The 21,450-nt window shown below is 34.0% G+C and overlaps 1 protein-coding gene across 12 annotated transcripts in view; it reads right to left on the reverse strand.

Annotated features, from left to right (window-relative positions):
- The window catches only part of LRBA (LPS responsive beige-like anchor protein), a 761,353-nt gene that overhangs the window by 536,486 nt on the left and 203,417 nt on the right, over positions 1 to 21,450 (reverse strand). For 11 of the 12 annotated variants that reach the window (XM_063809071.1, XM_054683898.2, XM_526701.8 and 8 more), the window contains 4 exons: positions 19,172 to 19,305; positions 10,387 to 10,465; positions 8,358 to 8,491; positions 412 to 473 (listed from right to left, as the gene is read on the reverse strand). In XM_063809071.1, coding sequence (XP_063665141.1) covers positions 412 to 473; positions 8,358 to 8,491; positions 10,387 to 10,465; positions 19,172 to 19,305 — 409 coding nt within the window. The remainder of the gene's footprint in view (positions 1 to 411; positions 474 to 8,357; positions 8,492 to 10,386; positions 10,466 to 19,171; positions 19,306 to 21,450) is intronic. The other variant, XM_063809073.1, reaches the window with a different exon arrangement.

A 21,450-nucleotide genomic window follows, 5' to 3' on the forward strand; every position in this document is an offset into this window, starting at 1 on the left:
ACAAGGATTCAAAATCATTTATTGCTCATTTTATAACCTCTGCACAAAAGGGAAGTAAACCCATAATTCCCAGTGGAGTCAGCGTGGCACTCCACAAGATATAGAAATAAATCTGTTTTTATAACCTTAATATATACAGCAAAGAAATTATCAAGATCATTTGATCTGGACATTTTTAAAGTGACTCTAAAAACTTTTGTTTCTCACTTCCTCTCATGCTTGCTTCAAAATTATCTGCAAGTATCAAAAATAAGAAATAATCCTTTTGCAATACAAATAAAATTATTTTAAAACAGCAAACTCACAATTTTATTATACCAAAAATTTCAGTAATGCAAATATAAAATCCCCCATGAAAACAAATTCATGTGATAATCTACTTTTAATTCAACATTTATTCTTGCCACTCACCTGAGAACACAGTAGCATAACCAATTCCACAACTGAACTACTCGACTTCATGCAAACCAGACCTATTTTAAAGAGAATTTTAAAAAAGAAGTTATAAAGAAAACAAATGAGGATTTGTTACAATTTCATCCAAACTGTTTCTTCAAATTATTTTTTCAGACTATTAATAGTGCACATTTAATCACATGATCAAATAAGGTACACTATAGTTAGTTCAAAGCTGGCTTCAAAACTACCACCATTTTTTGTAAAGTATTTCATTTCAGCTTTCAAAATACTAAAACATTTATTACAACTTCATATATAATGACATTTCACAATACTCATAGAAATGTGCACAACATATGCCATATTGATCAATATCATCTACATTTTGTTTTGGAGAGAGTTGATCGTTATACATGCAGAGAAGGGAAATGGCTCCCTGACCTTTGCTTTCTCCACTACACTCTCTCCCTTCAACCCTCTAGCTATCAATCAAGTTTCCATTTTGTTTCATGGCAGCAGACATCCCAAACACTCTTATTAGTACCTTGACCTCTGACCTCACACTAAACCTTAACAGAAATGCAAGCCGTTGTCTGTTATATATTCTTGATTTCTTATAAATTAATTCATTTACTTTTATGTTTCATTTTGGTTCACCAAAAATATCTTTAGAATGGATATTTTATATAATTAATACCTATTTAAAGAAGTCTTTGGTTTTAATTACCAATAAAATATAAAGTAGTTCATTCAAAGAACATTTTATAATTAGTATCTTAACAAAGCAATGCCAATAATTAAAGGGACTAAATTATTAAATTGCATTACTAATAATAAAAAAAATTACAATTTTTTTATTCTACATTTTTCTAAGCAAACACAGGCTTAGGTTCCAGGGTATAACATCTAAAATAATTCCTGATGGCTCTTAAACATCCTATTGCCTTCTTTTTTCTCCCGAAGAAAACTCTTCCAGGTACCCTATCCATTCCCTTTATCTTTTTATTCTTTAGTTCTTTCTCCTTCCCTGTTTAAATACGAATGCTTCCAACCTAATGATAGCGCATGTTGGCATTTTTTAGCTTTATAAATAGCATTCAAGTTAAAAGGGCTGTTCCCCCTTCATTTTTTAAAAAATGTTAGAACCATTTTTCTCAATGTCTGAAAAAAAATGTAACATAGAAATGATGGTAACAGTGTCAGCATTGGCAAGAAAATTAGCTATAGAATGTCTCTATATTGTATTAGGAAGCAAATTATTAACTACAGTGTGATTTCTGTAGGGCTAAGATGAACGTGGCTCTTCAGGCTAATGCTGTCAAGGCCAAAAGAAAAAGCAAGCAATACTCCCTCTCTTACTGCAGGTGTAGCCCTCTGCTGGTCTGAAACCTTGCCATTTTTCCTTAAATTTAACCCAGATAATAAAAGAAGTTCAGTTTTGCTCCAACTTCAAAACCCATTATTTCCAGAAAGTAAATTCAGATCTTTCTATTATTAGGTCATTAATCCTTATTGCTTTATTCGAGAGAAACTAGAATTCCTGCCATTGGGCCCTGATGGGCCCTTTTATTATGCATCTCTTCAGATAATGAAAAATAGTAATTTTTAAAAAGACCTTAAGCTATCCAAAATTAGGGAGATTTATAGGTGCTCCTTTGTCCCTCTTACCACACTTATCATATTTCATACATATACATATATATATATTTTTTGAGACGTTGTCTTGCTCTGTCACCCAGGCTGGAGTGCAATGGCATGATCTCAGCTCACCACAACCTCCACCTCCCAGGTTCAATCAATTCTCCTGCCTCAGCCACCCGAGTAGCTGGAATTACAGGCGCCCACCACCACACTTGGCTAATTTCTGTAAGTTTTAGTAGAGACGGAGTTTCACCATGTTGGCCAGGCTGGTCTCGAACTCCTGACCTCAGGTGATTCGCCAACCTTGGCCTCCCAAAGTGCTGGGATTACAGGCGTGAGCCACCATACCTGGCCCATATACCTATATAGTCTTAAGAAAAATTTCACACATACACATTTCTGTTTATTTATTTCAGTCTTATTTTCCAATAATAAAGGCTAACAAACCAGAAGAAGGTTCATAGCTACTTTCTAGTTGGATATGAATATTCAGGAAAAAATATATTCACTGACAAAGCTAGTAAAAGGTCAAATAACATTTCATAGTTCGGTTTGAACAATTAAGGTGGAGGAGAGTGATGGTAGATGTATTGCAGGGGCAGGGTGGAAAGTATGCTCAATTCGAATGAGTAAGGGCTTCAGAAAACAAGAAAGACCTGATAACAGACCTTAAGTTCCCTGTCTAAAGGACACTGGTACTGTAAACACAAAAATAACATTGGGAGCAAAGAAATAGAGGATAGCCCCAATAAGGAACTTAACATCAAAATGTAGAACTTACGTCACTTCTATTTTTGACCTAAATTTTTGCCAATGGATGACACTCATCACATGTGCAAAAAAATAATAATAAACCTGTAAATCTCTCTTCAGATTTAGTCATACTCTAAGAACTATCCAAAGGAAGGCCCTAAAACCTTAAAGTCAAGTTGTAAGTTACTGCCAGAACTATCATTTTCATTTTATACACCCACAAACACACACACCCTATTACTGTCTCAATCAAAAGAAACGAAGTACTGCAAGCTTACAGATTTGAACCAGCTCACAATCTGACCTCTCTAAAACTCTCAGTAGAATAGTAGAATAATAGGGTTTGGTTTGATTATTTTTTGGTTGGCTTTTCAAAGGTAGAAAATGTTAGTCTTTTCAAAAGGACAACCTTGGGATACCAAGCCAAGAGTTTTATATCTGCACTAATCTGGAATTTTATGATCAAAGACCACTGTAATTTCTTCAGTGGAGACTCACCCAGATATATCACTTCAGTGAAAGGATTAAATGACTCACCAGACAGTAAGCCAGTGCCACCTAAACTCATCGATCTATCTAAATCCTCAAGTATACAATGAAAAAATAGTCATGACTATTTATTATCTGGAATATAAGAACCCTCTTGTTTTTTATATTTAAGTCACCTTAAACAATTTATTTTTTAAAATAGGATGGCAATAAACATTACGAGAAACTTTAATAAGAATTTAAGGATAATAAACTCAAGAAGTTTTACTCCATATTTTCCTGGTTTTGAAGGTATATACATATACTCCAAATGAGCGTTATCTTTCAGATAAAACTAAATGCTCATGATGAATCTGAAACACATCCATCTTGAAAATACTAAGTCGAAATTTCAAATACATGTTTAATAGGCTCTAGCTTATCATAAATTCTGGTTTTCCTTCCTGAATTTATATCATCCAATCCAACATTTTGGAAAAATTGGATGACTAAAAATTTTGTTAAAGAGGACAGACATCTTCTTTGCTTGAGACTTGCAAAATATTTTCTTGTACAGATTTGCAAACATTTAGAATAATCAATCCACTGAATTTTTTATTTCCATATAAACTTTTCCTTCTAGTCATCATTGTATGCACACCTGCCTTTAGCATTTATCTACTTAGAAACTGTATCAAGTAAACTGTGGTACATAATCATCCCACAAGACGGAAGAACACCGCCACACGTCTTTTTAGAAAAATGGGATGGCCCAGGTTCTTGTCTCAAGTTATCACACAAATTAAGCACAATGAAGTCCTTCCTGCTAAATAACATGCTCATAGAGTGTACAGAGATACTGTGACCCTTTGGAGGGTCACAAACCATTGTAATATCTAAGATATTTTTTGCCTACCCCAAAAAAAGTTTTTGCCCCATTGAGACTGCAAGTTTATACTTTCTTAAAACACAATGCAGGCAGACTGCAGTGGCTCATGCCTGTAATCCCAACATCTTGGGAGGCCAAGGCGGGTGGATCACTTGAGGCCAGAAGTTCAAGAACAGCCTGGGCAACGCAGCAAAACCCATCTCCATAAATAAATAAATAAATAAATAAAATTTTTTAAAAAATTAGACGAGCATGGTGACATGCGCCTGTAGTCCCAACTACTTGAGAGGCTAAGGTGGGAGGATCACCTGAGCCCAGGAAGACAAGGCTGCAGTGAGCCATGATCACACCATTGCACTCCAGTCTGGGTGTAGGAGTGAGACTCAGTCTCAAAAAAAAAAAAAAAAACCACAATGCAAAACTTTGGGTAAAGCAATACAACGACAGAGGCTAATAAACAAGAGTAATTATTTCTTTTCCTATTGCACCATCACTCCAGGTGCAATTCTAGCATTCGTGGGTTGTTTTTTTTTTAATTTTAGTCCACAGCATAGTAAAGAATAGCTGATGTGTAATAGTGAAATAGCAAAATGTTTCAAGATACAGAAAAAATAAGATCACTAAGACTATAATTAATCATATTTATAAAAATGATCCAGTGAACTCACATATAATAATTGTAAGACATAATTTAAAATTTTCAAGCTTGTGTTCTCTTTGTTCTTTGGAAAATCTCTTTAGAAAAATTAATCCTTACAAAGGGTTATAACTACTTGAAAAAGAGGGTTAATTAACATCATTACAATTGAGACAATCAGGCTACAGGTGATTCCAGGCATGATGTAATATGAAATATTACATCTAATTTAACTTTTAGCTTTAACTTCAAGTCTTCAAAATATACAGGGCATATGGCCAGATGCGGTGGCTCAGGCCTGTAATCCCAGCACTTTGGGAGGCAAGGCCGGAGGACTGCTTGGGCTCAGGAGTTTGAGACCAGCCTGAGCAATGTGGCGAAACCCCATCTCTACAAAATATACAAAATTTAGCCAGCTTGGTGGCACATGCCTGTAGTCACAGCTACTAGGGAGACTGAGGCACAAGAATCACTTGAACTCAGGAGGCAGAGGTTGCAGTGAGCCAAGATCGCACCACTGCACTCCAGCCTGGGTGGCACGGTGAGACTCTGTCTCAAAAAAAAAAAAAAAAAACTAAAAAACAAAAACAAAATATATATATATACACACACACACATATATACATATATACACACACAAATATATATATGTCTATATAAACATATATATTTCTTAAAGATAAATATGGGCTGGGTATTAGACGACATTAAGAAACTATTACTATTATTAGGTGTAATAGCAGCATTGTGATTATGTAAGAAAATGTCTTTTTTTACATGCCATTAAGTATTCAAGGGTTGAATGACGTGACATCTAAGATAGTTTTAAATATCTAAGATAGTTTTAAATATTAAAGCAAAATAAAGGGAAGTAGAGATATCAAATAATTATGGAAAAATGAATATGGTTTGGATAGCTGGTAATAAGTTCATAGATACTATACTTACTACTTTTGTGAAAATTTGAAATTTTCATTAAAATATTTTTAATACTAAAAAACTCATAAGCATTTTTTTAAAAATTAAGAAGCTTTGTAATGTTTGGTCACACAGCTAGTCACTGGCAAGGACAGAATGAAAACCAAAGTCTCCTGCCTTTTATATTAATGCTTCTTGTACAGTATTATGCTGCTTATACAGTACTATGGCACAATCACCTCTTTCTAAATCCTTTCTGTTTTACAGTACATGAAACCACAATCCAAAACATTCCTCACAACATAAAATACATAAGTTACCATAAGAACTCTTAGATGTTTGCTATTTTTATGAACATCATCAATGAATAGGCACTGCTCAAATTTATACATGAGCAATAGTACACCTTCTTCCTTCTTACAATTTTACCAAAATTTATTGGTAAAAAATCATTCTAAATTAAATTTTGTTCAGGGATATAGAAGTGTCCATTGCTAATGCTTCTGGGTATTTAACATGATCCTATCTTGTTATCTGCTATAAAATTCAAAGACCAATAAGCAACAATGTCTTGCAATACTGAGAGGCTGTATTTAATACATACATCTTACTCACTGTAATAAAATTAAACATAGTTCATAAGTTGTTACACCATTTAAAAAAAAGTTTCATATATGAAACATAAATTAGGGAAAAGCCCTGAAATACAGACTCTTCAATTTTTAACATTCAATTTTTTTCCAATTATATTACTTCATAAGTAAAAGTCATTCATTACTTCATCAAATAGTTCATAGCTAAATAAATTATATCCCTCAATAGATCTAAGGAAATTGCTACTCCAAACTTAAGTATTTCTAAAATCTGAACTTTCTTTTTCAAATAAACTCATTGTTACTTTTTGACTGCATGAAAATAATATCGCTCATCACCAACTCCATTTACATCTATAGAAGAGATGAAATTCCTAACTAAAGCTTCATACGTACCTACTGATATTGTAAGGGTCAAACGAAGTGTTCATATTGCACAGTTAATACTCAAATATAGATATCTTAAACTATTAGCCTACCTATAACCTTGCATTTCCATTATATCCTTATTGCTACAAGAGAGATGCTTTTTCACAGGTTTTTAAAAAATTCCTCAGACCATCTCCTAGCTACTGTTAGTCAACAAAAGATTACAATAACTAAAGCTGCCAGTTGATACTTAAAGACACTGGAATACAGATGGGAGTGTCATTCCCATGATTTTTCAGTTTGAGGAGAATACAAGTATATTATCCTAAACCATCAATCACGGGCCCAAAAAAAGCCAGATTTAGCAACCACCTAATCCAAGCACTTTTGAATGCAAAAATTAATTCTATATCATCATTTATAAAAAGCCCTGTAGCTTCACTTTAAAAAATCCTAGTTATGAGGTCAGGTGCAGTGGCTCACACCTATAATCCCAGCAACTCAGAAGACCAAGGTAGGGTTCAATCTTGCCAGTACACTGCACTCCAGCCTACACAACAAAGCAAGACTCTTGTCTCTTCAAAAACAAAATAAAATAAAAAATAAATCCTAGGTACGAAGATGAAGATTGGTATTTTGAAGTCAGTCTGATAAACTCTTCAACTCATTATTTAAGAAATTATCCTCTATTGAACTGCAATCTGTTTTCTGAGGAAATTTACGGTAAATCTACTTTCACTTGGTTAAGTCACTCTCTCTAATATTCGAAGGCACTCACTACATGGCAATGCTCCATGCGCAAAAAGAAAAAAAAAAAGGAAGGAAGGAAGGCAGAAGGAAGGAAGGAAGGAAGGAAGGAAGGAAGGAAGGAAGGAAGGAAGGAAGGGGAAAGGAGAAGGAGAAGGAAAGGAGAAGGAAACGAGAAGGAAAGGAAAGGAAAGGAAAGGAGAAGGAGAAGGAAAGGAAAGGAAGGGAAGGGAAAAGGAAAGGAAAGGAAGGGAAAAGGAAAGGAAAGGAAAGGAAAGGAAAGGAGAAGGAAAGGAAAGGAGAAGGAGAAGGAAAGGAAAGGAAAGGAAGGGAGAAGGAAAGGAAAAGAAACGAAAGGAAAGGAAAGGAGAAGGAGAAGGAGGAAAGGACCCATTATTCCTCATCCACTCCATAAATAGCATGGTTTCCAATCCCCTCAGCAACCTACCTCAGCATGCTATCTAGTTTGACAATCTCAAAGTACACTACCTAGAAGAGACCCAGGAATCTATGAATGACGTAAGCAGTATAGAGTAAAATGCTGTTATCTCTATTTGTAAAACAGAATTCTACTAATAACAAGGCATTCCTTATCTGTGTGGCAATACATTGTTGTTCATATGGAGCTAAGTTCAAGTAAAATCCTGTGACACTAGTCTCTCCAATTCTTTGCTCTCAAAATTAATTTTAATGTATCAAAAAAAAAAGTCTTAGTTCTTTGGTTCAACACATAATTCTACGCTCCATCCAAATCACTGATAAAAATCTTGAAGATTACAACATAATAGACATGTGACACAGTCTTCAAAAGATAGCCTATGAGAAACCTTGTCAAAGGCTGACAACACTTAAACAATGAAACTCCATGTTATTTCATTATCCATGTAAGTTTTTAATCCTGAAATATAAATACATACAAATAAAATAAAGAAAAACCACTTACTTGTTCCTTCTATAAGCAGTTCTTGTCCATGGCTACCCAAAAGTGTCCGAGAAAGGAAAGGTGCAAAATCCACAAAAATCTCACGAAGGAGAGGAGCTGCCTTTTCCAAAGCGTGTTCAAGCCTCTCTGTAATACTAATGAAAAGACATTAAGTTACTTGAACTATTCAACAGATTGTATCAATTTTCTAGTTTTGAAAATAAAGATGTATTTCCATATATATATATAATTATTTTAAAAAATTAAAAATCACCTAAAGAGACATTACTGCTATGCATAGCAGTCCTTCTGCCAAAAATATTCGTTTTTATCCTGATCTATCTTGCCCCTACAATCTCCAACAAACAACCTGGTTAACAACCACTCCAAGCATCAGTACTTACTAGAAGTCTCACCTGGCCAGTTAAGAGCAGTTTGTTTTTAGGCCCATTATAATCTAAACAAACTCTCATCAAGTCTTCAACAAATTTTTCTATTTACCACTAAACCATTAGCACACTGATTTCAAGAACCATGACTTCATTTTAAAATTCACAGTTATAGCATATAGTACAGACTCAACAGACGTTGAGTGCTTATAAATTATAAAAAGCAGTTCTTTTTTATTGAAGTCAATAATTCCTTTCTAATGCAATGTGAATGATTTTTCTCCTGAAAATAATATACTTTATAGGCACATTATAACAAAACTATCACTTGGTTGATAGTTATATTTATTAATAAACTGAGATAGTTGTAAATGTACCTATAAATATATAAAAATATATTAATATATATTTGTGATTATATATACATGTATTCATATATACATACACAGATACATTTAATGAGGGTTTTTTTTTTAAGGTCCCCAGCATTTCAGATAATTCACAGATATCCACAGCTTTAGTTTCTAACTTACAAATTAAACATATACATAAAGAGCCACTAGTTATCTACTATTAACACTAGGAGTACTTCCTATTCGTACTACCAAGAAAGCAGTTGCTACTGAAACTATCAACACAAACATATATAAATTTTTGCTGTGAATAACCATCTCCTCACAGGCACTGCTCTAAATACTATTTTCTTCTACACAACTCATAGAACTTGTTATCCCTGAAGAGTATCACAAATACTAGCTATACTCGAAGCACTCAAGTACCTACATTTGTAGTGTCTAATGGATTTCCCAATTGTGGTAAAGAAAATCAAGGACTCTCTGGACACTAAGTCTCCAGTGGTGGAAAATACACTCAAAGCATTCGAAATTAAACTCTGAAACCCAATTAAACAAGGTAAGTAACAATAAAAATCTATCTACAATTCAGTATCATTGTGGCTTTGGCTGACTGGCTATCACTTATATCAGCATTTTGTTGTTGTTGTTGTTGAGATGGAGTCTCACTCTGTCTCCCAGGCTAGAGCGCAGTGGTGCAATCTCGGCTCACTGCAACCTCTGTCTCCTGGGTTCAAGTGATTCTCCTGCCTCAGCATCCCGAGTAGCTGGGACTAAAGGTGTGCACCACCACACCTAGCTAATTTTTTTAAATATTTTTAGTAGAGATGAGTTTTCACCATGTTGGCCAGGCTGATCTTGAACTCCTGACTTCAAGTAATCCGCCTGCCTCAGCCTCTCAAAGTGCTGGGATTACAGGCGTGAGCCACCGCACTTGGCCTATATCAGTATTTTATAGAGGAGAAACAACAAATTCCACACTTTCAATTTGCAATCATTTGAAACATAAGTCATAAGCTTATGTAAATATTTGTTATGCATGCAGCAATTATTTTTTACCACAAAGTCACTTCTCATGAAGTGACTTGTACATCATGAAATGACTTGTACATCATGAAATGACTTGTACATCTTATAATCTTTCAAAAGAAAATGAACTTCTAAAATGTTCCCAAGCCTCTAAATGTCATATATGTTGAAAGAAAGAAATGAAATGAAATGAAATGAAACGAAGTAAAATAAACCTAGATAGCTTAAAAAGTCATCAAAAGGTATAAATCACAATATTCAAGTTAGTAGCTTAAATACCTCATATTTGAAACCGGATCTTGTGAAACTGAATCAACTGTTGGAACTGAGGGCAATTTTGCATTAGATGATCTACTGCCTATAAAAGAAAAATAACCATCTATAGGAATTTTCTGCTTTTAGATATGAAGATTTAAATAAAAAGAATGTCATTATACCAGTCAATAAAAGCATTATAACGTATTTTTATGTCCATTACTATTTGGATAACATTAAAATCTAACAATTAACAACTAAATGCTTTCATATATAAACCTCAGCTACAAGCTCAATTATCATGCCAGAGCAATCTTTCTATCCATGAGCTGAAGAAGCAAGAGAAAAGTAAATTCTGACTCCCTAAATAAGGTTCACAATTCCTTCTACTCAACACCAAGTGTCAACAGAAAGTTAAAAGTAAAAGCATTTTCTTAACATAGCAAAAACACAGAAACAGCTACATTCCAAATTTAGCTTTAAACCTCCATTACCATGAAAACTATCCGTATTCAGTTATCAAATCACTACTAAAGGACTAAATTGTAGCAATAAATGTAATCAGGGTTAGAAGCCTAGATCTCTGAGAATCTGTAATCTTGTATCACAACTATTATCAGTTATTTTCCCCTTATGCCCCAAATACAAAAACACTATGCTTTAAAGAGAATAAGGGCCCTCTTTCCCAAAGATTGTTGAATCTTTCAGTCCAAAAGTGATTAGAAACACATCAAGGAAAGCATCTGCATCAGGCTGGAGGTTGTGTTGGCCCAGAGAAAGTTATTGGAGCCAGTGTGAGGAGGGAATTCAAGGAAAAGAGAAAACTGAGAATTGTAGAATTCATATCTATATGAATTCATGGTTCCAATAAAGGATGGAAATAATATGTGAATGACAGTATATATTTTTATAGACTTTTATATACAAACATACACACACACAAACACACACACTGCCTCTAGCTCTGTCCACTAAGAGGACATGGAAGCAGCAGCATCTTAACACTTGGTGTCCAGATCTTGGTTTCTAAATACTATACTCCACTAAAAGAAAGAAATGGCTGATTCAAGATCTGTGGAAGAAAAGCACAAAATGAGTTTGAAACATCTAGTTATGCTTTGTAGAAAGCAAGGAATGATAAGATATATACAAGGAATAAGGTTATGTCAAAGGACAATGAAGCCAGCTTGAAGGGGCTCCCACTGATCAAATACCATTGTACTCCATCCTGGGTAAGAAAGTGAAACTCCGTCTCAAAAAAAAAAACAAAAAAAAGAATTGCCATTTTTGGCCAGGTGCAGTGGCTCACGCCAGTAATCCCAACACTTTGGGAGGCCAAGACAGGAGGACTGATTGAGCTCAGGAGTTCAAGATTAGCCTGTGAAACACAGCAACGCCCGTCTCTACTAAAAATACAACAAAGTGGCCAGGAATGGTTGTGTGTGCCTGTGGTCCCAGCTAGGTCCCAGCTCAAGGATCACTTGAGCCTAGAGGGCAGAGGTTGCAGTGTGCCAAGACTGCACTACTGCATTCTAGCCTGGGTGACAAAGCAAGACCCTGTCTTAAAATACGATACGATACGATACGATACGATACGATACGATACGATACGATACGATACGATACGATACTTCCCTCTGCTTCACACCACTCCCAGAACTTCCTCAAGCTCACTTCAATTGTATCTAGGAATTCTGATTCAATGTGCTCTTTTTGGTAAGGCAAATAAAGTTAATTCTGGATATAGATAAGCATAGCCAGGACCTAATCAGAAGATTTGTGGATATAACTGAATAAAAAACAGCAAGGATCTGAGGCAATTTTGAACTTTCCTGAAACATGCTTGGTTTTTAGGCAGTACTTGATCAATAACCCTCAGTTCTGATTACCAGGTCTCAGTCAAATCTAAGGATCCAAAAATCTAGACAATTTGACCCCCCAACAAGCTTGGCTCCTTTTGGAAAGCAGGCAATGCAGCAATCTTCCACAATTAACCTCTGGATAATTACTGAGCCCACCTCTTAGAGTGAGCACATACCTAGTATAAAATGAACTTAACTGTAGTTAATCTTTCTTTTCCACAACATATTTCCTTTCCCATTCCCTTGATAATCAAAGTTGACTTTCCTTTATACCGGAAGTTTTGTATTGCTTACAGTCCTGCCTTCCTCACCATCCTGCTCAACTGAGATCTAACTGTACCTAAAAACTCTAACCAAGTGACTGTTGGTCAGGACGCATAGGATTCGTTTAAAAATGAAGCTAAAGCACACACTTCATCATGCTGACAATTATTTTTTATTTTTCTTTTTTTGAGAGAGGGTCTTGCTCTCTCACCCAGGCTGGAGTGCAGTGGTGTGATCAGAGCTCACTGCAGCCTTGAACTCCTGGACTCAAGCCGTCTTCCTGCCTCAGCCTCCCAAGTAGCTGGGAATATAGGTGGATGCCACCACACCTGGCTATTTTCTATTTTTTTTGTAGAGACAGGGTCTCATTATGTTGCCCAGGCTGGTCTCGAACTCTTGGTCTCAAGCAATCCTTTGGCCTTGGCCTCCCAAAGTGCCAGGGTTATAGGTGTGAGCCACCATGCCCAGCCCATTGTGACAATTTTTAAAAGCATAAATATCAATTCACATTTCATCATAAAAATATTGCTATTTTTGTGTATTTCACAATAAAATTTCAAATTAGAGGGCAAGACCAGGGAAGTTCAAAAACATTTTTTCACCCTTTGGTATCTGGCACTTCTAAGAGTCAGGTCCAATCCTAAAATCATATACGACACTCAGTAAAGTACTTCACAGACCCAATGGCTTTATTAAACTCAGTAAATGACACCTGCAATTTTCTAAGTTCTTGACAACTATATGATCACTGAATCACAGTGGGTCATTGACTGTTACCAGTGATTAATTAAATATTTCTGTTTTCTTAATTGGTGATAGTTTTTGAAGACCATTTTTATTGCAATGTATCAGACATTTTCTCTATTAGGATTATTGATGGATTTTCTTGAGCTTTTCTGAAGCTAATACAAAGGAACACATAAGGACCCATTTACTTAAAAGTAGAAATGGAAAAAATAAATCCCTCCCCAGAAAACATATGCATGAGGCTTTAGGAAAAAAAAAAAGGGGGGGGTGTGCATGAGGCTTTAGGCAAAATTAGCCTTTACTGTGTTAACTGGTTTATTGGGTTTTTTGTTTTTTGTTTTAAGAGACGAGGTCTTGCTCTATTGCCCAGGCTGGAGTGTACTGGTGTGATCATAGCTCACCACAGCCCTGAGTTCCTGGACTCAAGTGATCCTCCTGTCTCAGCCTTCTGAGTAGGTGAGATTACAGGCATGTACCACCACATTCAGCTAATTTTTTTAAATTTCTTGTAGAGATAAGGTCTCACTTTGTTGTCCCGGCTAGTCTTGAACTCCTGGCTTCAGGTGATTCTTCCACCCCAGCCTCTCAAAGTGCGGGACTACAGGTGTAAATCACCACACCCTGCCCACTGTGCTAAATGATACTAATTTTAATGAGAAATGCGTATTAGAAATGTGAAAAAGAAAAGCAACATTGTTACTTCTAAATAAAGCAGTAACAAAAATTATTTCCTCACACTACCCTAGAAGTAATGCCAATTTTCAATTCTAAAAGAGAATATAGCAGAAAGAGATTTTTTACAGTGTCTTAAGTCATAAGAAGACACTTTACCAACACGGATAATAAATTAACCAGCAATAGTTATAAGAAAAAAATCACATGAAAGAATAAACTAAATACACCAGTAATTTCACACTAGGTTGTCCTCCATTCCTGCTGTGGAAAAAATGTAATATCCAAACACATTCTGTATTTTTTCAACTCAGATAAAAATATAAACTTTCAATCAATTTGTTTTAAATTATCATTAAATATTTCCAGCAAATGATCACAAATACATAAATGCAGAAGCTACCTCCAACATGTGGAATGATACTCACTTATCTTTTCCTTATCCTAGCACTGATAAACTGGCTCCTTCAAACTGACAGTTTTCCAGACATTCAAAAGAACAAAAAGAAAATGCAAATGTATCATCTGTCTAGCATCTATCTGGGGAGTAGGCAATTGTTTATTTAAGGTCCCTGCGGGTCTAAATAACTAATGTCCCTTGCAATAAAGAATCATTAAAACAAATGCCAATTTTTAACCCCTAAACACTTTAGCACTGCATTTCTCTCTCTCTTTTCTGAACCAGTTAATTCAGCCTGGGATAGTCTACATGCCCAGTAAAAACTAATTAAATAAATCCTATTGAATGAATAAAAATAAGCCTATTGGCCTAAATCTTACACAAAGCAAAGATGGTTATGACTCAAATATTTCCCTAATATTAAAAAAGTACTAATTAATAATGTATATGGCTCTGATAAACAGATACTGTCTAATATTCCAGTAAGTGGTAGAATTACTAAATTTTGCAAAATAGCAAACACCAGGCATATAAATTAGTGAACAGTATACTTAGTTCCACTATTGAGCTAGTTTCAATTTTGATTTATTCATTTATGCTTTGCAATATAGAGAAACAGCATATTGGAAAAAGAGTAATGATATTTTAACATACAAGAAGGGATATGGGTGAAAGTGCAAGGATCACTTGAAGCCAGGACTTCAAGGCTTGCCTGGGCAATAGAACAAGACTCTGTCTCTACAAAAATTTTAAAATTAGCCAGGAATGGTGACACACACCTGTAGTTCTGGCTACTTGGGAAGCAGAAGCAGGAGGATCACTCAAGCCCAGGAGTTCAAGGCTGCAGTTGAGCTATGATTGTGCCACTGCACTCCAGCCTGGGAAACAAAGACAGACCCTGTCTCAATTAAAAAAAAAAAAAAAAAGAAAGAAAAGAAAAAAGAAAGGATACTGTATTCTAGGTAATCAAATCTTTGCTGATGACTATAAAATTTCTAGATTTTGATATATTTACTAAAATCACTTTCGCTTTTATTTTCTTTGAAAACATGCATATACAAGGATATGCCTTATCCTCTGATGAATATCTTTTAATACTTATTAATTAGAAGATACAATTGTTGCTCTTAGACTAGTCCTTTTGGTTGATAAAATGCTGCATAAGCTAAGGTATACTATTCAAATTAAAATTTGAAATTTGAAATTTGTACACCAAAAAAGTTTTGTATGTTAATTACAGTCTTAATAATGTATACTATTTCAAAATGCAAACAAATTCTCAATTTTTATGGGCTATAAAATTTTTCAGTGATAATATTTTCATAGAAAAAGCTTGGACCTCATATAAAGCTGGCAAGTTTTAACTCTGTTTCTGTGATTATTATCTATCTAGTATTAGTTTCTCTTTAATTGTACCACATGTAAAATGTGTCTCATTTTGATATCAAAATTTCCAAATATCCACAAATGGGAATTTCCTTGAAGATATCATGTGAATATATAACAAAAATATGAATGTCACAGCAGAAACTTCATATTTTCTATCAAGTAAATTTTTTGCCCAACTGTAGGATAATGTAAGTGTTCTGAGCACATTTAAGATAGGGTAGATTAAGCTATGTTGTTTGGTAAGTTAGGTGCATTAAATGCATTTTCAATTTTCAATATTTTCACCTTACAATGGTTTATCATGATGTAACCCCATCATAAGTCAAGGAGCATCTATATTCTAAGTCACAAATGCATTTAACACAAAGCCTATTTTATAAGAAGGTATTGGATATATCACATAATTTACTAAATATTGTATTGAAAGTGAAAAATAGAATGGTCATATGGATACTTGAGGTACAGTTTTTACTGAATGTGTATTGCTTTCACACCATTATAAAGTCAAAAAATTGTTAAGATGGAACCATCTATATATTTATCTACTTATTTTAATGGCAGATAACTTAAATCGAGAGACCCACCAAAAAGAAAACAAAAATTTATCAGTTAAAAAAATACTGACAAGGGAAAGAGAACTATTTGGGAGGTTGGGGTAGTTTCCATGTGAAAATGAGTACTAACAAGTACAAGGGCAAGTATAGTAGGCAAAAGCATGTAAAGTGGGGCGGCAGAAGAGTAAGAAGCAGGACAACCAAAAACACTAGATTAGGTTAGATTTTTCTTATCAAGGCAGTAATGTTCACGGCATCAATTAACGGAATAAAATAGAAGCAATACACTGAAATGGAGAACCCATATGACAGTAACAAGAACACAGTGAAAGAGGAAAAAGAAGAGTCAGATGTGGAAACCAAAACAAATGGTAAACAGAAAGACCATCATCACAAGGAAGACTTGAAATAACTGAAAAAGCAATAACTGTTTTTTTAAAAATGGGGGGGGCTAAGGAGGGGAAAAAAGTTTAAAATTCTAGCTCAAGATGGAAAAAAAAATTGGTAACTATTTGAGAAACTCTATCACAAATTATACAAAATTTAAACAATAGAAAAATAAGATACATTATGAGCTGGATCAATGGTATAGGGTTTTGTAGATTTTGCCAATAAATATAAGTCTTCAAGATAGCAAATTGTTTTATAATTCTGCATACAGTTTTTCAAAGTGAATATTTTAAATTACAATGAATTTACTGGAAAAAATACAATGGTTTCAGAGAGAAATGTATAATACTGTTACATGTAAAATATTACCCATATGTCTCAGCTGTTTCTTATCTCTTCTGAAAACTCCAAGACTTAAATTTTAAAGAATAGACTTAAAAGCAATCAAAGGGTCCTATTTCCTCTGTTCCTAAACTGAAACTAGAGGGCAGTATAAGAAAATATTTTACTCAATGTACTTTGAATTTCTGAAACTACATTTGATTTTGGATGTTAATGAAAAATGTACTATACCTGAATTTAAAAGACGGCAGGTAAATCATTTCATAGATATTAATAACTATTGCATTTTTCACAAAAGGGACTACTCTAGAAAAACCACAGTTGATTCTTTTTTTTTAAAGGACTTTGGATGGGGGTGGAGAAGCGGAAATGTGCATACCCAGCTCCAAATGAATTACCAAATTATTTCTTCTCCAAAGGAAAAAAAAAAAAGAGGCATCAGAGTATAATGGAACAATAAAGATGAAAAATTTGCTAAAGTTTCATGCCCACTTTCCTTTGTAATTCTCACTGGGCCAGGGGAAACCAGCGAGGGAGAGAATGACAGGGTATTTGAGAATTCTCTGTACTTCAAACTCAATTTTCCTGTAAACTTAAAACTGATCTAAAAAATAAAGTCTATTAATTTTTGGAAAAAATTATAAAATAAAAAGCAAGGCAGACAAAACTCTGCTACCATCGCAGCTTTTGGTTTCAAACTAGAAAAAAATTTCTAATCACTATTTTTCCTAAGAATAAAAATAATACAAGACTATTAATTAAATTTTAGAAATGCCACCTAAAGTAAATTTCGAAAATCAAAATTGCCAGTAGCCCAACTTCATGGAGATCCAAATGACTTCATAATACACTTTCTTGCTTTTACCGTGTAAAGAAGGTAGATAAGTCACTTGGTTGTAATTATACGGTACGTAAAGAATTGCATATAACTTTCTTTTACTTAACCTACTGGAACATTTTCTCTTTTCACTAAATACTATAAAATTTGTAAAAAAATTAAATACGTTTAAAACTTCTTATAAAATGTATTTTTGTTAACACAAGTACAATAACAAATAAAAGAGAAGACAAAAGAAATAAACATAGTATTTGTTTCTAGGATACATGACTACATAGTACACATCAAGGAAAAAAATTCCCAGCTACTGGCCAGTAGCAATATCAAGTTTGGAACAAAACTCTCCAAGATATGCTAATTTGCCAAATAAAGGTGGAACAGCAGAATAGAAGGCAAACCCTGGCCTGAGATATCCCAAAAGAAGTAACGGCATTATTTCTGATCTCAATATAATCCACCAGGCCATTCCTTCAAAATTCCTTTATTTTCCGTCAATCTCAACCTAGAATCATAAGATGAGTGTTTTGGTAGGTACAATATCTTGTTATTAACTTTAAGAAACAGCAAAATATCCAGAAGAAAACCACTGATACAGTAACATCCCTTTTGTTATACTTGGTCATTTTAATACTGCACATTCTTCACATTATTCAAGTTTACCCAGTATCACCATTAAGCTTCCCATCAATGTATAGGATCTTGCATCCATATATATGCTTTTATACATGGAAATAATTTTTTATCCATATATATGCTTTTAAACATGGAAAGAATGTAGAAGGAGAGATGGACAAAAATAAAAGTGCTATAGGAGGAAATGAACCAGTATGACCATTGTTAGAATGATGCTACACTTCAGAGCAGCATTCCTTTCCAAGCCTCTAATTCAAAAAAATATGCCAAAAAAAACAAAGTATTGGACACTATATAAATATTTTTTTTTGTACAGTCCAAAATATTTGACAACCAGTAACTACATTAAAAGATTACATGTCAACAAGACTTTCTTATTTAGGCCACTATCTATATACATCTTCTTAAGTGCGGGGAAAGAAAATAAAGGAAAAAAATATTTTTATGAATCTATCATTCATCCATGCACTCATCTACCCAACTAGCAGCATCTAATCTACCACACACTACTAGGTTTGAGTGGAGAAAATAGTGAAATCCTTGACTTAATTTCTTTTAATTTTACTCAAATTTATTCAGAAAAGTAGTAAACAATCAACAGTATAAAAGCACAATGGTTTCTAACGTGCCCCCAAATTTTAAGTTAATCAAAAATCTTAAGCATTGCTAAAATGAGATCTAAAAACATTTTTGTTGAAATCACTGATAACTAACTCACCTGGTGATTCTCCTCCCATATCTGAGGCTTGGGCTGAATCTACTGAGGAAACCACACTGACAGCATTGGTAGGTATGCTTGTATTAAAGGTGGAAGGTGAGACTGCTGACTTTTTTGCTGCAACAATGACACTTCTGTAATAAAGAAAGTAAACAGATTGAAAGATACAAATTGATGTCTTGAATTAATTACATGAATTTCAAAACAGAAACTAGGTAGCTAACTTATTTTTCTAATTTTCTTTCTTATTTCTATTTGATGTACAATTTAGACTTTTCACCCAACATGAAATATCTTCAATACTGTCCATATTTATCTGCATTTCACTATGAAAATATAATAATCTATTTAACATTTAAGCTTATATTTACCACATAGTATTTTTAAAATTTAGGATCATCTTAATTATCTAACAAATAAAATATAACCAAAAGTATTGAAGCAGAAAATTCAACGTTTCCACAAGAATTGTAAAGCACTGCTATTCTGAAATAATAAAACCTTAGAAATCTTATAAGCTTAAAAAAAAAAGCAGATATAAGCAATTTGCTAACATGTATACAACCCAGTTTTTCATTTTTAAACCCCAAAGACTATATCTTTTGATAATATATAAAAAAGCAATGCATAGGAATAAAAACCATATGCAAAAATATCAAATAGTCAAAGTTCTTTATCTTGTATACTATTCAAACACAGGTATTTATGATATACCAATTTCAATTAAAATGTAATACTTTATACCAAACAGTAACTAAAAGACCTTGTTAGGCATAACTTAAAAGGCATTTTTAATTGAAGTTGGCTCCATAAACATGCAAAAACTCAGTTAATGAGGTAAACAGGACAGCTGATATATAATGCACTCCCGCAGCAGTGCTTACTTTTAATTACCTGGTGTTAACCATAAGCCCAAAGTCTTCAACATTCAATTTATTTAATCACATCTTTTGTTGACAGTACTATAACTGCGAGCTTCAAGTATTCCCTTAATAGCTTTAAAGTATTCAGCTTCTAAACAAAGTAACTTAGGTATTTGATCCCTATACATGCATTCAAAAGTGAAAATTATGTAATTCCAATATTTTAATAATACATTTTTGTAGTTATTTTTAAAAACACACACACAAAGCAAAATAGGTTTCGTTTTACTTCAGTGCCTATCATGTGAGGGCAAACACTGTTGCCAATTAAATCAAGGTCTCTTGTGCTAGGCATGGCTTATTCAATGTACTTCAGGGTAGCTGGTGTCACGTCATTATAAGGGTGACTGCCAATGTTAACTATACACTAAAAAATAGAAGCAACAGCCACCTGAGCCCCCAATCCAAAATGGTGTGCTTAAATCACGGCAGCTTATATCAGATGAAGATTATTGACTTAAGGGGGAGTAGATATGACGAGTGTCTGTGTGTGTGTGTGTGTGCGCACGAATGTGTGTGTGTACGTATGTATTAGTGGTACCTTCAAAAACAACGCAAAATGTAATTTTTGTATTTCCTACTGGAGGGAGAAATTTAAAACCCATTGCCTAAGAAAATCACTGTCTTCTACCAATGTTTTTGCAGGGGAGGGAGGAGAAATATGAAGAATTTACTTTCACATTTGTTCACAAAAGAAAGAACCAGCAAGATCTAGTTTACTCATACAGTAGGTAGGGACTGAATTGAGCAATAGAAAAGAATACTTAGAAAAGTGCAATTGCTTTTTCTATAATCAAAATGTAAGATATATACCTATCTATGCTATGACTCAACAATTCCACTTCTAGGAATTTCCTCAAGAAAGCTTATGTCCACAAAACATGTATACAGTAATGGTCATACAGGCTTTATTTATAATAGTCAAAAAGTGGAAATAGCCCAAATGTCCTTTATGCAGATATAGTAAATTTTTAATGGTGCTATGCTTCTAGAATGGAATATTATTCAGCAATAAAAGGTAACAAACTACTGATGAATGAAATGAAAAGGTAACAAACAACATGGATGAATCTCAAAAGCATTATGTTGAATGAAGTCTTATACTAAGGAGTACCTACTTTATGGATTTTTTTTTTTTTAACATGCACGTCTAGAACAGACAAAACTAATTTATGGTAGAAAAAATCAGAACAATTGCCTCTGGGGGATAGGAACAGGAATTGGCTGGGAAAGAGAACTTTCAAGACCAATGATATCATGATGGGGACTTAAGGTTACACAAGTGTATAAATTTGTCAGAACTCATCAAATGGTACACTTAAGACCTGTGTCTTTCATTGTATGTAAATTTTAGCT

Source organism: Pan troglodytes, chromosome 3, assembly GCF_028858775.2.
Source record: "Pan troglodytes isolate AG18354 chromosome 3, NHGRI_mPanTro3-v2.0_pri, whole genome shotgun sequence".
Taxonomy (NCBI): domain Eukaryota; kingdom Metazoa; phylum Chordata; class Mammalia; order Primates; family Hominidae; genus Pan; species Pan troglodytes.